Source organism: Diadema setosum, chromosome 2 (genome assembly GCF_964275005.1).
Source record: "Diadema setosum chromosome 2, eeDiaSeto1, whole genome shotgun sequence".
NCBI classification, from domain to species: Eukaryota; Metazoa; Echinodermata; class Echinoidea; order Diadematoida; family Diadematidae; genus Diadema; species Diadema setosum.
This window is the reverse complement of record NC_092686.1, coordinates 43,406,216-43,429,256: the sequence shown is the minus strand read 5'-3', so window position 1 is coordinate 43,429,256 and position 23,041 is coordinate 43,406,216. Positions and strand designations below refer to the sequence as shown.

Sequence of the window (23,041 nt, the reverse complement as noted above, 5' to 3'; positions counted from 1 at the left end):
ACTATGGGGCCTCTATTCATCTTAAAGGGAATGCAAACCCAAAGAGCAATGTGAATTGAGTGAAAGCAGCAACATTAGTAGAACACATCAGTGAAAGCTTGAGGAAAATCGGACAATCGATGCAAAAGTTATGAATTTTTAAAGTTTTGGTGTTGGAACCGCTGGATGAGGAGACTAATAGAGGTTATGACGTATGAGTGGACAACAATATAAAGAAAATATAAAGAAAATTCCACAAGAATTTATTTTCTTGAAGATTATAAATTCCATCAACTTGATACTGACAAAGGGTAGCAATAATATTCCCCCTGCTTTCTGAAAGCGGTTAATCAACTGCTCTTTCATAATGCTAGAAAAATGAATTTTTGTTGAGTTTTCTTTGAGTTTTTCTTTGAGTTTTCTTTGAGTTTGCGTTCCCCTTTAAAGTATCATTTTAGTTATAATCACGTGAAGCTCTTTCAACCAATCACGATTAATTTATTTTTAAACAAATTAATAAAAAAAAAATAACGACAATAACAGGAAGCCCAAGACCAAAGAAGTTCTATAACATCTTTACCCAAGACACAACATGGTAAGTGCGTTTGTTTGTAGCGAGCGCCAACTTGCGATTGCATATTGCTAGTATGTACAGTAGGTCCAACCCTACATTGTACATTGTACAGTACTCGTAACACGAAGATCCAGAGCACGGAGGTGGAGCAGACGCCGCGCGCAACCCACACACATGAGGCCGCGGGAAGCTTGTGGGCATTTTGTATCTTGAGGGTGGCTGAGCGATGACTTGGCTAGCTGCTTGGCACGATAATTTTAGATGCATATAGATCAAAGTGAGCGACCAGTGTTTGCTGAATGCACAGGCTTATGATGGATGAATGTGAAGACGACGTGTTGTTGGAGGTGGGTAGAAACCAATGATCTTTAGATCATGGAGGAACTAGATCTATTACTAATGATAGTCCCATATGTGGTATACCGTGTATGGTGCATGCGTAATCGTGCTTGTTTATTAGTTATTATGACTCATGACATGAGTATGACTATGAAGGTATGAGTATGATCAAGTGCACGCCCGGGCGGACGCGCAAGATTAGACTTAATGCATGTTTCAGAAAGATCCGTCTGTCCAGAGGAGTCTTTTATTTTATTTTTTTTTCTTTGACGTTATCGCTCTCGTCCTATTAGACATACAGCCTAGGCTATACACTATATTCATGATTAGGAGGGAGGGTATCCGTGAAGCCAGACACAGACGCAGTCTTAGCGGAACATATCCCCGACGACCAGCCACTGAGCCAGTAAATAAAACTTGGCCTAACGTTACAGACCGATCTTTCGGTCAATAGACCAGCCAGGCCTACTGTAAGTACTGTACTAGTACATGAATACAGGCAAGGGTTACTAGTCTAGATAAAAACTGCTGTTAGATCAGAATGTAGCAGCAACGTTACATAGAATGAGACAACAGTATTTCAGACACACGTATCTAATGCTCAGGTATATAGGTGTCGAAGTGATATGATATGGCAGTACAGTAATACTACTAATACAGAATATCTCGAGGGTCACATACTTGCCAACTCTACCGCATTTGGCGGTAGACTACCGCTTTTGAATGATTTCATTAGCATTCAAGCTAGCGCTGCTCGCATAGGCATCCTGGATTCTACCGCTTTCTCAAATGAAAATGTTGGCAAGTATGGGGTCAAACATTCAACATTCAAAGTTTTTTCCTTTTAGTTTGATTATTAAAATCAAAAGCCATTTCAGTTCATCACTTGCACTGTTACATTTAGGAAAATTTATAATGTTTATGTAACTGTTCTTCAGGTAACAATACTTACATGTGGTTGTGCACCCATATGTCATTTACATGAGAGCAATAATAAGTGATTCGTTTTGATTTAATTTCTGTTTCTTCATACAGGGATCCCCTCTCTTTCAGTATTTACAAGAAGCATGCCCAGATGAGGAGTTTGATAGCTTTCAACCTGCAACCATTGCCTCTGATGCAGCATCGGATAAAGCAAGTCAAGAAAAGCTCGGTGTAAAATCTGTAAAAGCCATCAACAAGGTTTTGCACTCACTACAGGTATTAAAACACAGGTCTCAATATATTTGATTGCATATTCTCAAGTTTTCACTTCATGTAAAAAGTGTATTGTCAGCTTAGTTATGACTATCAACTTCTATGCTTATGTGTGTGTGTGTGTGTCTTCCAATCTTTCAAGGGTGTTTTTGCATAAATGTCTGTATGGAGTGATGGTTTATGTGTGTCAATTTGTAATCATTTTCATCACAACTGGACAGAATTTCACAGTGGCATTGCACTTTTTGTCACCATGTGGTAAAAATGAATTTGAAGAAGAAATCATGAGTCATATTAGTGCTGGTAGTTCAGTAGAGTAAAATGTTGGTAAGATTAAAGACTGCTGTATATACCATTTCTATATTTTATCTGTATGTTGCTGATTGAAATGTGAGATTGCCAACTTTTTTTTTTGGCTGAGAAAAAAGAGAGAGAATATGCTTTTGAGCAAATTTCAGGTTTATAACATTTTTTTGGTGAGATAATTAGAAACCTCTTATGAAATATGAAAGTGCATGTAATTCTATGAGGAATTCAACATTCATTTGATGAAAATTGTTTTTGAAATGGCTGAGATATCCAAAAAAGTGCGATTCTAATAAAGTGTGGGACCCACACTTCATTACGACCGCTTTGTTTTACTTTGTTTTTGGATGTTTCAGTCATTCCAAACCCGATTTTCATTAAATAAAGTTTGAATTCCTCGTAAAATGGTATGTTCTGTACTATATCATAAGTGTTTTCTTGGTATCTCGCAAAAAGTTAAAAGCCCAATTTTCATCTCCACCAATACTGTACCATCCCTTTAAAATAACTTTTGTGGTAGTGTCAATATATCCACTTTCATGCAAAGTGCTTTTGAAATCATACCATGTATACATGTCTGTAGCATCTCTCCATCTAATCAGTCACGATGTTCCTTTCAGTGTGCCGGTAAACTTGTGCTACTTGAGGTGCTCCAGAATTTCTCACTACCAGTGGATCCTACCAATTTCATCACTCTCCTGGTGAGTCGTCATCTTCACCAAATTGGATAAAACTACATCCAGTAGTAAAGAAAATCAATATTTTAGCCACTGTTATCTTATTCTTTTCCATGTGGTGACATGGGTTAATCACATAGAATGATCCACACTTTCACAGAGCAAATTGTCTGTCCTTTTTTATGCACTCGATGTTATCTTGCACAGTGTTCTCAGCAGTTCAAAAAATAGTGAGCATTTGTTTCAAGTTACTCTTTTGCAAGATTGTAATTTACGCCATCAAATAGCATGATTTTGTAAACTGAAGTGTAACTTTAATAGCAACATTCTTTACCCAATTTCTGTAGCTTTTTAAAGACTTTGCCACTCTTTAAAATCTCAAGGTTAAAAAATGGTAGTAGCTGTAAACCCTCCGCTCCAGTGAATGTAAAATGTATAATGTCATATTTTCAGAATAACAGAGTGCTTCCGAGGTGTCATTCTCTAGCTGTTGAGAGCAAGTGTTTGAATTCTGAGGATGCAGAAGTCTTGTCCTCATACAACGCATCATCTCCACTCCATCCTCGGCTTTCTCGATTGAGGATCATCACTGGGATCATGATGTGAGTTTTCTAGAATTGCCCAAATTATGCTTGAGTGTTGCTTAGTCAGTGCGGCCAAGCACGGTTAACCCATTGAGGACGGGCTGATTTTGCTACAACACATTATTTCCCATAGACACCTATCCGAGTATACTTGGGACTCGTCTTCAATGGGTTAAGAATGTTTTGTCATGGTGTTTGTGATAGACTAGTGAGACATATCAATGGAAATTCCAAGGATCCCTCAGTATCCACTGTTCAGTAATTAGCCTTTATATCACTATTTCTCTTGTTTTATCTTATTATATACTTGGTGTCTAATTAAAAGGAGGAGAGAGAAATTACTTGATGCATACATTTGTCCAGCCACAAATGAAAAGCTTTCCACATAACTAATCAACTCTTTGATGCAATCTTGTTGTGAGAAATGTAGAATACAACAGGAAAAAAACAAAACAAACAAAAACAAAAACAAAAAACCTTGCCTAAAGTGAGTTAGTTTGTCATCAATGTAGATCCCATCCCCTGAGAATATTTCAGGTTTTCTATAAAATAAATATATATATGTATATATACATATATATATATATATATATATATATATATATATATATATATATATATACATATATATATATATATATATATATATATATATATATATATATGTATATATATATATATATTTTTTTTTTTTTTTTTTTAATTCATAATACCTGTATATAACACCCACAGACACATATATGACTGTGCATTACAAAACCAACAAAAAGTCACACTCCTTCATTTTATATGAAGACTCAAAAAAGGTGAAATGGGTCAACCAAGTCAATCGTGAGTTGTTGTTTTTTTCATATTTTCTGAAAGAGATATTCTTCAACATTATTCCTAAGTTTGAGATCTTAAAATGAATGGGAAAGTGTGTTTTCAGCAATTTTTCTACAAAATTTTTTGGTAAAGTAGTGAGATCAGGTATGTCTTGAGGCCTCTTTTCATTTCTTGAAATCCTTTGCACACTCTTCATTTTCAACTCTGATGACTTTTGAAAGAATAATGTTACTGCTGTGAAAGTTGGCATTAATCATGGACAGAATGTTTTGATAGATCATGTTTAATTGCAGCCTAGTCTGGTAATCCCTTCATTGTTGTTGGTCCAGTGGCATGCATCCTGTTTTATGATCCCATTCATCGCACAGCTAGTGAGGTTTGGTAAAGATTGACACTTTGTGGTGAAATAGTCAGTAAAACACATTGATACATTGTTTTACTCTGAGAAATCAAATATTTATAACACATAGCTATTTTTCTTCTTTTTTGTTCTCCTTTGCTCTCCCTCCTCTTAGCTTTTTCTTCCTGATGTGCTTTCATTGCACAATCATTTACACAATCTGTCAGTCTACAGTGCTTGCTGGTGTACTGAGAGGGGAGTGGAATTTACACTGCTCGCTTTACTTTAGTGTGCTAACTCTGTGTCTCTTAGCTCTTATATGGCAATGCAGTGTGACCTTTAAGGTAAGTTTGATGAAATTATTTCAGTTAAAACTGAAGAGTTTGTTCGCAAAAACCGATAAGTCCATTTTTGAAGATTTTGAAGTATGGGCTCTGTCATAAAGTACAAAATAATACCTTTTAAATGATATATTGGTCACTACATATAAAGGTATATTTTTGAAGTTATGGTCAAAAGAAGCAAAAATTTTCTTATTCTCTTTATTTTTCTTGACCTTTAATCGCAAATATCTCCATTTGGCAAATATGGACTTATCGGTTTTTGCAAACAAACTCTTCAACTATATGATTCTTTTAGAGCTGTGATTTTAGACACATGCAAAGACTGGATTGGTCTTTGGTGTCAAATAAATGCCTGAAAGTCAGAGAGGAATTTTGAAGCAACTGTCAATGCTATTGAAATATGTGGCAGAATGGTCATACTATCATGCTTTCTTTTTATATCTTCTGGTGTTTATTTTTGGCATGATATTTTCTTTGTCATTTTTTGTTGAATGTAACATGACAAGGCACATGAATAAAACTTTCAGTTGCCTGGGGGTTTTATTTATACTTTTATACCAAGTATAAAACATGTCTTTTTATATAGATAAATTTCTCAGATGGACAGTGCTAGAAGTTGACTTATTCTATTCATACTGGATTAGTCCCATTATATTTTCACAGTGTACAGATGCTTTCATTGTAATTATATGATATAGTAAGTGAAGCATACATGAATGTGAAGCAGACATACTTTCAAAGCATGTTTGCACGGAACCACCGCTTTTGAATAATTATATCAGATTAGTGCGATTAGATTGAATATGTGACAGAGATAGTATCTTGTGAGATGTTAGATTGTGAGGTGGGCAAGAGTCCGAGCATGCTCTCACATGTATTTTTTTTTTTTTTTTTTTTTTTACTTTTTTGTAGATTTCAACTTTGGTTTTGATTTGTGTTACAACCTCCTTATCTGTGTTTTCGTATATTTAGTATGCAAAGCTGTGGAGACAGTACAGGCTAATGGGGGAGAGTTTCTCTCAGTTCGTCATCGTTCACACAGCATTTGGGGATGTACTCAAGAAGGCTATTCTCTACATCCAGGAAGTAGAGGTCATATCTCGTGGTTACACTATGTAAGTGCTTGAAAAGTTTAGCTCTATAGTAGCTCCAAGAAGACAACTATAGTTTGATTTAAGATTGCCTACTTCATGGAATCTGTTTTTAAAAACACTAATTGTGATGTCATTAAATATAGACATTAATGTTGGGTCATGATCATTGATGTTTTGATATTGCTGTAGTCAATGCCTGGCTAACTCATATGTCACATTCGCTCTCTGGACTGAATTAAATTCTTGCCAACTTTGCATATTTTGCTTAAATGCACAACCATGCACAAATCGATTGCTATTAAAAGTCCTGTTTACCTTTGGGAGCAGTGACTCAAAAAATGTTCAAGATATCACATTTGATGCATATGTGTAGGTCTATTGTACCACAAAACATGCTGCCATATAACATATTTGCAATAAAACCTAAAATATAAGAGGATATCAGTATTTTTCTCAATAAACCGTAACTGTAGACGGTGCTTGATAGTCTGGAAGCATTTTTCTCATAACTATTGTTCACATTTATAGATATTTACTTTGTATTACTGATACAAATTTTTACAGTAGTTGTTTCTATCCCTAACTCATATTTTAGAACTATTTTTTTGATTAACTCTTTATGTGCCATGTTCGCACCTCCGACTCAGTCGACGGCGTGCCAACTTCACATATTCTGCTCAACAAACAAAGCCGCCAAGACCGATCGATAAACCGCTAATTACTGCTAATCCCGCGGCACAATGAAAGCATTTCTTGTGCTTTTGTTCCTCTCATATACAGCTTGCATTCTATGTGGTGATCGACTATCAAGCGACGTTCCCAACTAGATTTGCTCGTACATTCTGTGTTTCTGTCACGGTTTAATGTGCAAAAGTCATGCCTTTATAGTAATGTAGCAACTGGTCATTAAAAGAAAAAATTGAAAATAGAGTCGGCATACAATTTATATCGAAACAAAGCTTGGCATTCCTCTTTAACTTTGCCTGCTATTACGCCCATCTTGACAGAAATTTGTAGAAGTTATAAAAATTGGAAAAACAGAATTCTTTCTCAAAGCATGACTACCTTCGTGTCTCAGAATAACGTGGCACACAGGGGGTTTCCACCATGGCACATAAAGAGTTAAAGCATTAATGCTGGGTTTTTGTTTCATCTGCAAATCATGGTAAATTATGCCCTTAAACTTACAATACACCACAGTGCATCGAAAGTGTCATAGCACAAGGCACATGAATAAAACTTTCAGTTGCCTGGGGGTTTTATTTATACTTTTATACCAAGTATAAAACATGTCTTTTTATATAGATAAATTTCTCAGATGGACAGTGCTAGAAGTTGACTTATTCTATTCATACTGGATTAGTCCCATTATATTTTCACAGTGTACAGATGCTTTCATTGTAATTATATGATATAGTAAGTGAAGCATACATGAATGTGAAGCAGACATACTTTCAAAGCATGTTTGCACGGAACCACCGCTTTTGAATAATTATATCAGATTAGTGCGATTAGATTGAATATGTGACAGAGCTTTCCATAGCTTTATCATAAAATTCTCATTACAGCAAAGCTTGCAATTTTCTCTTCAACTTTGCTTTACTACATTTCAAGCATTAAAAAAAAGTCACATGGCTTTGAAAAAAGAATGTTTTCCAAAGGCACGTGTGCGTTGCAGTCTCAGAACATTGTGTCACACAGGGAATTTACACTGGCTTACCAAGAATTTTCAGATAAAACCTTGCTGCTGCAGAGGATTTGTCAGTGTGGATTCTAACAAAAGATTGTAATTTTTGTTGATTGATGTCAAATGTTTTATTTGATTTCCATCACAAAGGTAGGCTTTTGGAGTCAAAATAGGAATTTCTTGTTCAATTCTTCTTTTGTTCTCCCTTTGTCCCTCCAGGATGACACCGTACACCCCCATATCCCACTTGGAACGGTCTGGCCACACCCAGTTACAGTGCCCCGCTCTGAGGCAAGCAGTCTTCCAGTCAGCCAGGAATCAGTTTCTCTCCCTCCGACGGGCAATGCTGGCTACTCTGGCCCACTGCCCACTCAGGGAGGAGGGAGGTCCTCGGGATGTGGATGAACTCTATCTAGCCACCACTGACCTGGCCATTCTAGATGGACAGTCATCCATTCTTACAGCTGTGAGTCTGAGCATCATCTGATCAAATCATAAGTTTATCAATGCAGCACTTTTAAGTATTGATTTTCTGCACTGTTTGTATGAAGGCTAGTACGTGTTTAACCATAAAAACGCATTCAATTTATTTGTGTATGATAGCCTTTGATGGATGCTAAGTTTCTAAGTATGGTCTCTGCCACAATGTGGCTTATTAGTTAGAGAGAGAGAGAAAAAAAAAACCTCTTTATTGAATATCATAAGTTTGCAACAGTGATCGTAGTTTAATGCAGTAAATTCATGGTAAGATTTCAGATGTTTCTGTGATTAGTGGGGATACATGTCCAGTAAAACTAATTCATGTTTTCAAGCTGTAAACATGATGATGATCTGTAACCGATATTATCAGCTTTATACCAATTTGTTATTATACATTCCTAGCTTTCTTAGTTTGGTGATTTCTAGGACAAGGAAAGAAAAGACAGAGGGGGACATGGGAATTATGCTTTAGGAAAACAATCTTTGATACCTTTTCTGCTTATTTTCTCTCTTTCTTTTTTTTTTTTTTGTCCATTCTGTGCTTTCAAAGAGGAGTTCAAGTATCTAGTAAAGAGAAGATGAACCAGTTTAATTCATGTAGAAGTGGAGCAGCAGTAGCTACTATGATTCCTTTGAGTGAATAACACTATCCCATCCAGCGTACAAAGCAGTAAGACTCACTATTGCTTACTTACTTGATACACAGGAATTGTGTGGGCCATGCCAGACTTCTCAACTCAAGGTAAATGATTTGTTTTGTTTGGCTGCACATTCCCCCAGAGAGATTGTTTTTTTTTCACTATACAATGTAGATATAGCATCAAGTTTTCATGTTCTGCCAAGGAAATATGTTTTCTCAGAGCTTGAAATATGTCAGTAGTGCTGTCAAGATAATCAGTAAAAACATAGGACCTGCCTAACATATCTTCCTTTCTCACCATTACTTGGAAGATGATTATACTTTCCACGTAGCTATGGAAGTATCAAAATGACATGATCTTAGACTCTTCACTAGAAAATTGTGTCCACTGTTATTATGAACTGAGCATTCAAGACTTGTTTTTTTTTTTCTCACAGTTTTTGTCCACATGATGTCCACATGATGTTACAGGAGGCCTGCAAAAAAACTGTTCCTGCGTCGTAACAGTGATAGACATGAAACATAAAAGCTTTTTATTGGCCAATAGTCGGCCACAATTTGTTACATTATAACCAGACTTGCAATATATTATCCTATGGAAAAAGCAGGCACTTGCAGTTTGGGGAATATGTTTTTATGCCTCCGCCACGAAGTGGTGCCGGAGGCATTATGTTTTCGGGTTGTCCGTCCGTCCTTCCGTCCGTCCATAATGAATTTTGTGGACAAGGTAACTATCAAAACCTGTTGAGGTATCCTAATGAAACTTGGCATGTATGTGTATAAGGGAGTGAAGTTGTGCCTGTCAACTTTTGGGTGCACATGCTCAAGGTCAAAGGTCAAAAGGTCAAGGTCAAATACATAAAATTTCACTATTTCCACCATATCTATTGAATGCCTGAAGATATTTTCTTGAAACTTATTGTATACATGTATTACCCAATTAAGATTCTCTGGTGAAAGTTTGGGTCATGAGGTCAAAGTTCAAAGGTCAAAAGGTCAGGGTCAAATACATAAAATTTCACTATTTCCACCATATCTATTGAATGCCTGAAGATATTTTCTTGAAACTTAGTGTATACTTGTATTACCCAATTAAGATTCTCTGGTGAAAGTTTGGGTCATGAGGTCAAAGGTCAAGTAAAAATATTAAAACTTTTTTTTTCTCCATACCTTGGAAAATTGTTCAAGGTATCTTCATGGAACATAGTATATACATATACTGACTGAAAGTGATTATCTAGAGAATGTAGGGTTCATGGGGTCAAAGGTCAGGGGTCAAAGGTCAAGTGCAACACTTCAAAATTTTACTATTTCCCTCCTATCATGCAATGCCAGCAGGGTTATTTTTTTTTTTTACACTTGGTGTATGCATACGTGTGTAACCTAATAGAAATTCTCTGGAAAGTTTTTTTTTTCTTCTTCTTTTTTTGCCTCGAAGGTCAAAAGGTCAAAGATCAAGTGAAAGTGCTGAACTAACTTTTTCCTCCATATCTCGGAAGTGGCTCAAGTTATCTTGAAACTTAGTACATATTATGCATGTTCTACCTGAAAATGATTATCTTATGAATTTTAGGGTCAAGGGCCAGATGAAAATGGTAACAATTTACTACTCAATTCAGAAATTGCACTTATTCTCCACACCTGTACCTTGAAAATTACTCAATGCCTAAATGTATGAATGGGTCAAAGTCGAGTTAAAGTCCTTCAATCCCTAGATACATGCTCTCCTATTCATCCAATTAAACCTAGGTCAAGGAAGGTGAACATTCAACACATTTATGACAAACTTGTCATTTCAATATTTTGCCAATTTTGTGAAAATGTAATCACACATTGTCCACATGTACTATCTAGACCTATTGGGAAAATCATGCATTATGGCGGAGGCATACCAGTCGCCAAAGCGACATTTCTAGTTTGTTTTGTTTTGTTTTTTGCAGTAGGTTCTGGAGTCATTGCTGGTAGTGGCAACTCAACATGAATGTAACTTAGTACATTTAGTACATTAGCAAAAGTAGAAATACTAACAACTATGATAACATCATGTAGAAGCCTTGCAAGCTGATTGGCTGTTGCTATGGAAACTTGCTATCATGTTGAACCTAATGGCCCGAATTCATGAAGGTGGTACAAATGAAACCATGGTCTGGACAAAAACCGTGGAGCGCCAAGTGTCGCATGGAAAATTTCGTTACAAAATCAGTCATTTCGTCGGTGAAATGATTATTTTTTAACGAAGTGACAACATTTTGTAACTAATTTTCATTATCGAAACGGTCATTTTGTCGACGAAAATGACCAATCTTGTATCGAAATATTCCGTGCAACACTTGGCGCTCCATGGTTTTTGTCCATGGTTTAAATCATGGTTTACTTTGTACCACCTTTGTGAATTCGGGCCAATGTGCTTTGCTGATGTGGTCTAATACTTGCAGGCCCTTACCAACCTGTACAGCGACCAGCTTTCCGAGTTCATCAGGAGACACCTCATGGGCCGATGGCCTGACCTTGTGGCAGATCCTTCCATACATGCAGGTATGTATTCAGTCTTATCAATTATCTTGATTTGATTTGATTTGATTTGATTTGATTTGATTTGATTTCATTTCATTTCATTTCATTTCATTTCATTTCATTTCATTTCATTTCATTTCATTTCATTTCATTTCATTTCATTTCATTTCATTTCATTTCATTTCATTTCATTTCATTTCATTTCATTTCATAATCAATGACATTGTCACTGAAACACACATGCACACACAAATAACTGATAGCAAGGAATGTGAAAAGAATGAGACAGGACTCAATATGAAACACTTTTACACAAGAATTATTGATTGCAGATATCAAATTTAACTCTTCCAATTCATTAATTCTACTTCAGATGTTTGTCTCAATGCAAGCTCCAGTTGTCCTTATCATTAAATTTTCACATTTTGTTTGTTCCTTGTAATGAGCATGTTGTTTGCAATGTACTGTGAATGGCATATTTCATGTAATCTATCAACACTGCAGTCATAGATTCTTGGTCAATACATTCATGAGATTAATTAATGAGTGTCATCTTCAGGTGTCTGGCTAATGTGTCAATTACTTATAACCTTGGAGCTCTAGTTAGAATTTCCTTTAGCAATTACCAAACCAAGAAAGAGATGCAACCTATTAGTAAGTGCAAATATGGTTGAAGGTTACTTCTTGTGTATGTGTGATACGAGACCAGAAATGTAAATAGAATGAATGCACTCCTGTTCTACACACCTTCTGTCACTATGTCACTCTTGTCAAACCACAGAAGAACCATCAGAATGGTACATAATCCTGGATGAAGCCAGCCAATCTGTAAAGAGGGAGATCAGCTACCTCAACAGTTCCTTGAAACTCCACCAACCTACGTTGACTCCACGCAGCAGTGATGAGCCAGCTGAAGAGGTCAGGGAAATCTGGGGTCCGAATGATGTCCTGTCTTCGGCAAGCAGAGCTCTGATTCTCCATCTCAGTATTGCTGTCAATAGGTTTGTATTTGTTTATTTGGAAAGAAGTGACATGCACCCTTTTGCATCTGAGCCATTTGTGGTTGCCCCTTCTTGAACGAATCATTGCCTTCAGTGAATGCTAAAAATAATTATAATAAAACATGTTGTCTAGAGAGAGTTTGAAAAAAAGGCATTTGATTTTAGTTTACTTCCATGTGCTGCATTTGCTACAACACGCATTTCCCATAGACACCTGCCCGAGTATACTCGAGACTTGTCCTCAGCGGGTTAAAGCTCTTCAACAGTTTGTGATGTCAAACCAGGACAACAGCATTGAGAATAATCTTGGCTCTGGCAGAATGCATAAAGAAAAATTACCACGGTAGCCTCAACAATTCTTGGTCACCAGTGAAGAAAAGATGTTACTTTTTTTATGAAAAGTGAAATGGTAGAATTCACATTTAGAGTGGGTAGCATATGGGATTTGTCGAAATGTTTAAAAAGAATTAAAACTCTTGAATGGGTTGTCCACTGTGGTTAAACTCCCACAGATGTATTTCTCTATTCATTTTTGATTCTCTGAACTTGCACTGATGTCTTTAGAAAAATTGTCCTTCAATTATGTGAGATTCAAACCCCTATCCTAACCTCAAAGTAGTAGATTTGTATGTCATCTGACAATGAGGATCACTCATCAGCATTTTGATATTTCTTGCTGTTTTGCCAAGGTAAAATCAAATGTACTGTGGAGTAACCTTAACCCGTTGAAGACGAATCCCAAGAATACCCTGGCAGGTGTCTATGGAAAATGCGTGTTGAAGCAAAAGCAGCAAGTCCTCAATGGGTTAATAACACAAATGTGATATTGACTGTTGTCTTTGAAATCACAGTGCCCAGAAACTGGTCAAATCTTCCAAGATAGAATGCAACAATGGCAAGCTCGCTGAAAGCGAGGTCGCTGAACTTGAGGAGCTTCTCGCAGAGGTCAAAGGTCACTTGGATGCATGCCAAACTTGCCTGAGGGAAGCTGGGGTTTCTGTGGCTAAACTGTCTGGCCACAAAGAACATCGAAACAGCCATCACCCTGGTAAGATCATTATATTCCTGTAGATTTTCACCATAATACTTCAAACCAGAGACATTCTCCACTTTCTTCATCATGATACTTATCATAATTCAATTCTTTGATGTTGATACTGTAATCGTATAAGGTGAAAACACTGTATGTTGCATGTTATCTTGGGAGCAGGAAGTATTTGAGCGTCCTCAAGTTGGCAAGTTATTCCCCAAATAACATGGGTCTCAAAATCTCTGTAATCTGATTGACTATTAAAATTATGTAGGGGTGTATTTCCTAACTAAGTGCCCAGATTCCACCATCTTTGCAACACGGCTGCACTTTGCAGGTTTAAAATATTACAAGGTTAACGTGTGCATCATATGGGTATAACTCAACTACTCTTGCCCTTGCGTAATGTCTTAATGGTCTTGTGTACTTACTTGCAGTGTCTCCGAATGAAAACAGTGCCTCCAAACCAACTGAACCGTCACCAGAACCAATCAATCTTATGGATCTTGAGGAACCTGAGATAGATTTCATTGAGGAGGAGGTATAAAAACTTGACTCTACCCATCTCTTCTCTCATTTTTGTTTTGTTTTGTTTTGTTTTTTGGGTTTTTTTTTTTACTCTCAATTGGTTCTTTATAGTGTATAGTACTGAAGCAATATACAGGTGACTATCATTATAATGAAGTCCTTAGGACCAGAAGTTTTCTTTCGTTATATCAAAATTTCATCACAACAGAACAATGAAGTATAATAAAGATATACATGTACAGTGCACTCCCGTTACAACGAACACGGTTATAACGAAACTTCGTTATAACGAAGTAAATCTTCTGGTCCCAAAATTATCACCATTAAAGTCTATGGTACAAAATTCGCTTATAACGAACACGGTTATAGCGAAATTTCCGTTATAACGAAGTCTTTTCCGAGCACCACAGACAAAGAAAAACAAAAGAAATGTGCTCCATTATAACGAAATGCGAATTGCTTTCGAAAATACGTAGCAGAACAATAGCGTCTCTGCATGGGTGAACGCTTCACACCACTGTGTGTTCGCTCCTTGTGTCACACACAGTTTCTGAGGGGAACTTGCGTTTATTATTGTAATACAGTTATCCCATCACATTTCACATAGCTTTGCAGTGTATGATGAGTATTCAGCAAACATAATATACGTGGTTCCTTGTTTTCGTTATATAATGTATTTGTTCGGTTATAACGAAATGTCGTTATAACGAAAGAAAACTGCCGGTCCCGAGCATTTCGTTATAACGGGAGTGCACTGTATAGATGATAATCTTTGAACCGAAACTTTTGCTGTACTGTAATGAGATTTTCATTATAACTCCATCCATTATAAGAGGAATGCACTGTACACATATTTTATAAAAGAACTAGAAGTACAGTGAATGAGCAAAGAAAGAGATTGTGTGTGAGTATACACATTGCACTGAAGGACACAACCATGAGAGAATCATTCAAACACAGAGCCAGATACTTCAGATGTGTAGTCATTTGATGAAGTTTAGCCCAAGAATTTAAGATAGAAGGTTCAAGTGCATGACATATCGTCACTGGGGTGACAAGACCTTGTATTTGAAATTTTGGTGAAAATGATTTTTTTTATTTATTTTTGTGTGTGTGTGATTAATGGTCAAATAATGGGTTAAGTGATGTCCTGGCCAAATCCCAACTGTCTTACTCCAAAGATGAAGCCACCATGGCATGTCAAAGGAAAGGCTATCCCATTCACTACAGTGCTTTGGCCGCGATGTTTTTTGGTTCTGCTGAATATTTGACATTTTGTAGATACAAGGTCTTGTCGCCCCAGGGACGATATGTTATGTACCTCATGAGAACATCATTTACTTTGGTAGTGCAATGTATTTTTAGAGCATCCCATGTCTAATTCTAAAAAGAAAAACCTATAAGCATTTGCAGAAGAGGAACCAAAGAATACTGAATTGCTAATGTGTTTGTTCTATCCAGAGTAGACTCACCTTTCACAGCTTTGATTTTTCCTGAAATTTAGTTTGGTTTCTGTTTTAGTTAAAAATCTTCTCTTTTTTTGTGTCTATATGTTTGCTACATTGTTTTCATCACAGGTGTTTGAAGCCTATATTGATGCTGAAAAAGATGACACCATACCTGACTATGACATGGAAGATTTTATTGCTGAAAAGGTACTGATTGTGTGCAAGCTTGTGAAAGTGCCATTCAGACCCTATCTACCTCATGCCGAAAATTGTCCATGCCGTTTATGATGAGACGTTGTCCCTGTAGGTGATTGAGGGTAAATTTAGAAAGATTTAGATACTTACTTGTATTCCATCATTAACAGATAATTAATTTCATCAAATTTTGGTTAAATCCTTGTGCCCTTGTTACTGGATAAGTAGGTGATTTGTGATGTCACAGTAGTGGAACAATTTAAAGAGAAAATTCAGAAGTTTTGAGGGGACTTTCTGATTTTCCTCACACTTTAAATGAGGTGCAATATTAATATTTCCTCCCTCACTGAATATACATATATTTGGATAAGTCTAGTGGTGAATACCTAAATACTGTAAATCCATAAATTTTTGTGTACCTAAAACTTTCATGAAGTTCACGAGGAGCTAAGATTTGTGAAAGTAAAATGAATGCTAAAGGTTTTGTCTACACAATGCATTGAATGCAAATTGCAATGTACAGAAGTTTTATGCCGCGATATGGGTCGTTTGCTCCAATTTGCAAACGTTTCACGTTGCGAATGTTTCTGGTGTAACAGTATGGCTGTAAGTGTTTGAGACCCGTGGCTATGAGTAAACTATATGTACCTGCTATAAGTGCATGTGTGCGCACGTGTTTGTGTGTGTTTGTGTGTGTGTCTGATTTACATTCTGTTATGTATATTTGAATTCAAAGAAAGCCCACATACTTTTGTTTAATTGTAGTGTAAATTGGATGAAATAAAACAAAAACATATGAAAAATTTAAAGTGTGTGTTTGTGTATGTGTGTTAGTGATATCTGAGTGTTTTTACAGGTGTCTGTTCATCCAGCTGTTTCTGTGCGTTTGAAACATGGTGACAAACAATGTGAATCAATGGCAATCCCCGATGTCTGGGGCTAGCCAAAGTCGATACCTGCAGGAAGTAATGACTTGGAATTAGATGCACTTATTGCGAGGATATACTGTAGTTGACACAGTCCCTTTAATGAACTAGGAGACTGATGCCTTAGACGGTTCCATGTCATTTGATTCTGTGATGTTTGCTCCCACAAAATTCTGCATGCTAAAGCCAAACATAGATTCTACCCACAAACATGACCCTAGCCTTAATCCTAATCCTCACATCAAACTGAACCTAAAACTTTATCACAACCCTAACCGTAACCGTAAGTCCTTGGAGAAAATAAGACTGGAGCAATTGTCGCAGGAGCTAATGTTGTGTCACCGCCTTAAACGTAATTATGCACACAAACTGTCAATTTGACATTTCCCCCTTTTTTCAACCTCCAGAAGAGACGTAAGCAAGAGTCCGAGGATGCCAAGCACCTTCTTCTAGAACTTCACACTGTGCTCTCGAAGAGAGAGGAGGAAAAGCAGAGAATGCGAGAAGAAAGGAGGCGACTGAAGGAGGGCGGAGAATGTGGACTCCTGGAAGAGGGCGATGCCACCACGAGTACTGACTCAACGAGGACAGTGCCTGGACTGAGGACTAGTGATGCTGTTCGGAGCAGCCGGGAGGATGGAGGATTGGATGAATGCAGTCATAAATGTGTTACAGGTGGTGGTGGTGATGTTGCTGGGATGAGAACTAGTGTGTGCAATGAGAATGATGAATTGGCAACAGAATCGGGAGACACTCTAGGACCTACAAGATGTGATGTGCAATACCTTAATCCTGGTGGCATGAGTGACTCTTCACATGGCATTCGGTCGGGACAGGAGGGGGAAGCAAGCCCTGCCGATGACCTGACGATTTGCAGCAAATTGGGAGTTGGGGAAAATGTTGCCACTCGCATTCAAAAGCCTATCCCAAAACCCAGGAGAAACATACCACTTAGATATGCTGACAGCAGTTCTTCCAATTCAATCGAGCGAGGTACACTGCCACCAGGAGTGGAGACAAGATGTAGCAACTCTTCAAATCAAGCTGTCGAAGAGATGTTGGTTGATAGATATGTGCAACGTGGAGGGTTTCTGGAGGACACTAATCTGGAAAGTCACAGAAAAGGGGACTCCTGCATCACGGACAGTGTTGTCATGGCAACCCTTGGCCAGCAGCACATGGCCATCCCCTTCATGCAGGGCCTGGCAGCCGAGGTGGTCAAGATGTCCCGAGAGAGACATTTGGCCGAGGAGACCTTTGGAGCAGAAGAGGATTCAAACAGCAATGAGGAAATATGAATATCGCCTTCGAGTCGAAGTGCATGGGCGTCGTGTTTGTTGTCACCATGGATGTGAATAGCATGCCAGTGTAATTCAGTGAAAGTAGACAAATGTCCCTTTTAGATTTCAGTACTGTACATTTTTGTGGAAGATATTGTTGTTAACATGCTTCCCTGCATATGGCAGATTGTCGCTATTTTGTGGAAATACGCATAGGGGTAAACATTCTGCCATGCTCGGGGAAGCGGGTTAACGACATTCTGCCATACGCATGATGATATAGGGTCTGCAGAAAATGTCTGGTCTTACTTTTTTGGGAATTGCTGGGAAAGACTATGAAGACTTTTATTTTTTCTTTGTCAGCCGATTTTTTCAGACAAAATGAGAATGAATCAACATCCCTGTTCCCATAAAGTCAGCCCCCTCACTTTGAAAATGTAGTGCCACCAATGATTATTGACACTTTCTCCAAATCTGAGTAACAGTCCACATCAAAGTCTGATTTTCATCCCAAATAAGGGTAGAACAATATCATGCAAAAAATCAGAAATATTTCCAAAGCTAGGCTTAGAATTTTTGTAAACATCACTCATGCTTACTGTCAATGGTAACTGCGATATATCAATTCATCTTGATAAATGAGGAAGTGAGGGAAAAAAATAAGAATGTTGTTAGACAGGAAATCTGATATTTATCATATCTACGTTTGGAGATGGATCATAATGTGACCGCTCAGCTCAAAACCCACAAAAAGTCACAGATTATGATTCTCTGTAAGTGGACCAAAATAGTTATGTAGGTTGACCAACTCAAATTTTTAAAGTTTGTCTTCCCTGGGAGAGTAATCTTTTTTCTAACTACTGACAAAATTTAAACAGCTTAAAGCAAAACTGAAATTGAGATATTAGCAGTTTTGTTTTTGTGGAGTTTTTTTACCATACATTTGTGGACTGGTGCTGCTTTTACAAGGAAATGAAACTTGTTTTCATTGATATTTTTCCACAGTATGCTTGAATGACTCCAATCTTGAAATCCTAATTTCTCCCTTTTCTATGGAACCAAGGAGGTTCAAGAGAGTGGAGTCACAACTGTCGTATTTCCTTTGAAGTCACGTTTGATGTCGCCACTCGAAAGTATTTGAAGCATGTGGCAAACTGGATCTGCCGCACAGATAGGAAGACAATTGACTCATGTCTCATTGCATAATCATCAGTCACTTTCTAATGAAAATATGTCTTTGTGATGGTAATTACTTTTCGCCATCCCTACTTATAAAAGATAGTTGGTATATACTGGTAAAGACACGGGGATGCGCGAATAGAAATTGCGCAAAAAATGATGAAATGAAAATGAAAATTACTCGACTGGCCGTGCCCGGCCACTAATCTGATACATCTATTAATATATAATTATACTCGAAGATTATTCCATATCAGTTTTAATTGGAGGAATCAAGTGGAAAAGCGATAAAACCGGCCTTCCAGGAGGGTACAGTTTTAAATACTTTCACATGATACAGCTCTGATTTATACTTTTGCACATATTTCTTGAAGGGATTGACCTTTGTTTAATGAGCTTTATCATTAAGTGAGATTTCGTTTCATTTAATAGATAAACAAGCAAAATATAGCCAACATTAAGTTAACGTTCAAAATGAATCTTCAGATTGCTCAGCAAGACGGCGGCATCAAACCCCGCCACCAAAGGCACAGATGCACCTGTGGAATTCTTTTGTACATCAATAGAAAAGTGACAACTGTTTGAATAATTACAGCCAGTTGGAACTCCATCTCTTAAACCTCCTTGATGGAACTGAACCTCTTAACTGTCTCTTATTTCATTCACTTTTTGAATGGGTTAGGATGGTCCAATTGTAACCATATATATATATATATATCACTGGAGTAAGCTTTAAGCTTTAAAATTATGTCGATTTAAAGCTTAGAGCTTACTCTTTTGAACTACTGTATGCAGAAAAGCGGAAATTCATTTTGGCCTACTATTTGAGGGTTTTGAGCTGGGCGGTCACATATACAGTACAAATGTATATTTGATGGATGTGTGGTTACACCATATGGGATATATTGTTTCCTGAGTGTACAGATAACTTTACAGACTGATATTAGCTATTTACACCAACCAAAAAAAAAAAAAAAAAAAAAAAAAAAAAAAATGGAGACTGTCTGAGTTCCAGGTACAGCATCCTGGCTGAAAGTATTGTGGTAGGGTTCAGTCAGAATGGCCATATCTCAACAAGTCTGCCAGGCGACTTCCTATTATGATTGCAGTAAATTTCAGCACTTGTGATTCAAAGACAGATGGTGATTCTCGATCAAGATTTCATTGGATTTGAAGATAGAAGCAATATGGTGAAAAATAAACTTTTCCCAGTTCCACCTTGTTGTGCACGTGCACCCACACGGACACACACACACACAGCCACTGAAATATCCCCTGAGAGAAAAGACATGTTAAAGACCCTGTGCATAGTGGCCACCTGTCCAAGGCAGGCAGTGGCCACCAATTTTGTTTCCTGCAGTACGGTTACTTATGGATAGCAGCCTCAGACCCATGTGGAGCCAGAGCTGAGGCGATAATTCAGCATTCAGTGTTCACCACGGCTGCATTCACATGCTATTCAAGCATGATAATGAATTCATGAAAAGCTTTTATACTTACTGTATGCAAGCTGGCATTACAGCAAAAGCTCAATCAATGACTGAATCAATAAATTGTGGAATGCATGAAGCATGTTTATCTATACACATACATAGACACGAAGGTATTCATAGAGGTATACAACCAGGATACATGTCAATGTATGTGATACACACAAAATGTAGGATAACCTGTCTGTAGCGGCCACCCGTCAATAATGGCCACTATTTTCATCTTCCTTTGATGGTCGCTATAGACAGGTTTGACTGTATTATCATCAAATTTCTGCTGTAAAGAGGCAAAGGTTTCCATGCTTGCTGTAATCACCTCTATGCAGCCCAGAATAGTCTTCTGGTCAGTGTTGCATTTATGGTTACCTCCAGTTCACAAGAATTCATCTCATCGCATAATGGCCAAAGTGAACAGCAGAAAGAGGGATGGTCACTGCTGATTGCATTCTTGACTGCCCTGCCTGTCTTCAATACACTACCATACAATTAATGTCTAATGCGCTCTTCCCATGAGGCTCAGAGCGCTTACAAAATAACAAAAGTAGAAAAGATTATTTAACAGAATACAGAGTAGTAAAGGAACACCCTACCAAAAACAACAACAACAACAAACAAACAAACAAACAAACAAAAACCATGGAACAATTGGATTAACCTTAAATCTATCATTTGGACATCAATTTTCATCAAAGTTTACCCAACATTATCATGAAAGATTAGGGAATTAGGAAGAATTAAAAAACAAACAAACAAACAAACAAAGTCATGAGCTCATGAGATAAAGGACAAATCTGACTCTGAATTACAACGTATGAGAGGTGTTCTGAAATGCATTGCACGTAGTGCATGAAATGTGTCTGTTCAATAGTATGTCTATTGATGTATGTAATGAATCAAGGTTAAACAAAGGCCAAAAGCTGCAAAAGGAGAGAGAGAGAGAGAGAGAGAGAGAGAGAGCACATAAAGTGAAGGCAGTGCCTCTCTTATCCTTGCCTGTGTAACAGTCTGTAATGTGAGATTGTAGACACAGTTGCAGGCACCAGGATTAGCAGTGTCTTCTTGTAATACAGTGCAGTTACCTTATGGACATTTCTCAAAAGTACTGTTACTGTTAAGCACGAATCAATGCAATGATGCCTGTTTACACACTAGTTTTTTCTTGTGATTTGGTGCTGCATTATTTTTATTATTATTATTATTATTATTATTATTATTGTTATTTAACATTATTATCATAATATTTGCTGTTAATTGTACTTGTATCTTTCATAACATTTTGAGCCACTTGTTTGCATGTATATCTTTGTTTGGTTGAGTTTGAAAAAATATTCAATAGCTTCTTAATTGTGGAATTTATAATTATTTTCAAAATTAATAAATGTGTATGAATTGATTTAGCCCCTTCTGTCTGATTTTTTTTTTTTTTTGCCAATAAATGAAATCCAGTGAAATTCAAAGTTGCTGATTTAAAGATAACAGGATGGTTATTTCTGCAGATAAAAAAAATCCTTCTGACTTAATTGCATTTAGTCTTTTGAATATTATTGTTATCTATACCTTTCTCATGATTCATTTTCTCAGGTAGCATATTGAAGGAAAAGAAAAGGAAAAAAATCTTGTGCCATAAACAAATGCTCCTGTATGTGCCATAGAAGAATGCCTGCAAACTTGAAAGCTCGGCATGCAGTCATTTTACCTCTCTGTTACATGGTGTGTCTTTTCGTTTAGCTCTTCTCTTTCACACTTTGCAAAATCTCGATAAATATGAAGCTGCCATGATTGATATATAAATATTGTTTACAAATGAACAAAAGTCTTGCATCTACCAAAGCATACAAACAAAAATGTGTAGCCTATACATCTGATGTGTGTTAAGTATTACGCTTGGAATAGTCTCTTAAATTGTGAGCATGTTTTTGTGTGTCTGTCAAATTCTTGCCCAAAATTACGATTTGGCTGAATAGTAGCACATTTTAGAAAGGATTTAGTTTTGATTTTGACATTGTCATGGAGTCAGTGAACCATTCACTTCTTGGTTGTATTTGTACATGTTTTGGTACACATGTACATGTACATGTACATACTTTGTGTAAATTGCATATTATGAAAAGTAACCCCAATAAATCATTCAGTTATACCAAAATATGAAATGACACTGCTTAAAACTTTTCTTGAGTTGAATATTAGTATTGAATCACAATTACAAGACAGAATTCAAATTGATCGGATGTAAGTTTGCATATAGTACATGCATATATACATGTGTATATATATAATATTATATGTATATATATATATATATATATATATATATATATATATGGGTGAAAACGTTGAACGATGTACAATTGGCCATTTTCGGGCTTTGCGATATTCAAACCCTT

The 23,041-nt window shown here is 36.9% G+C and overlaps 1 protein-coding gene across 1 annotated transcript; it reads left to right on the top strand.

The window, feature by feature from the left end:
• Positions 1 to 780: 780 nt before the first annotated feature.
• Positions 781 to 18,822, top strand: LOC140245358 (uncharacterized). The gene is made up of 14 exons (XM_072324938.1): positions 781 to 900; positions 1,928 to 2,092; positions 3,016 to 3,096; positions 3,526 to 3,674; positions 4,997 to 5,165; positions 6,138 to 6,280; positions 8,166 to 8,412; positions 9,133 to 9,168; positions 11,502 to 11,601; positions 12,362 to 12,581; positions 13,433 to 13,648; positions 14,068 to 14,152; positions 15,717 to 15,794; positions 17,116 to 18,822. Exons 1-14 carry the CDS (start codon positions 853 to 855, stop codon positions 18,004 to 18,006), a joined length of 2,628 nt encoding a protein of 875 aa, XP_072181039.1. The 5' UTR covers positions 781 to 852; the 3' UTR covers positions 18,007 to 18,822.
• Positions 18,823 to 23,041: the final 4,219 nt, after the last annotated feature.

Excerpts from the sequence above, each read along its gene's own strand:
- LOC140245358 (XM_072324938.1), top strand. The coding sequence starts at position 853 with ATGCACAGGCTTATGATGGATGAATGTGAAGACGACGTGTTGTTGGAG. Across the intron at positions 9,169-11,501 it reads GCCAGACTTCTCAACTCAAG|GCCCTTACCAACCTGTACAG; the intron begins GTAAATGATTTG and ends TAATACTTGCAG. Across the intron at positions 11,602-12,361 it reads AGATCCTTCCATACATGCAG|AAGAACCATCAGAATGGTAC; the intron begins GTATGTATTCAG and ends GTCAAACCACAG.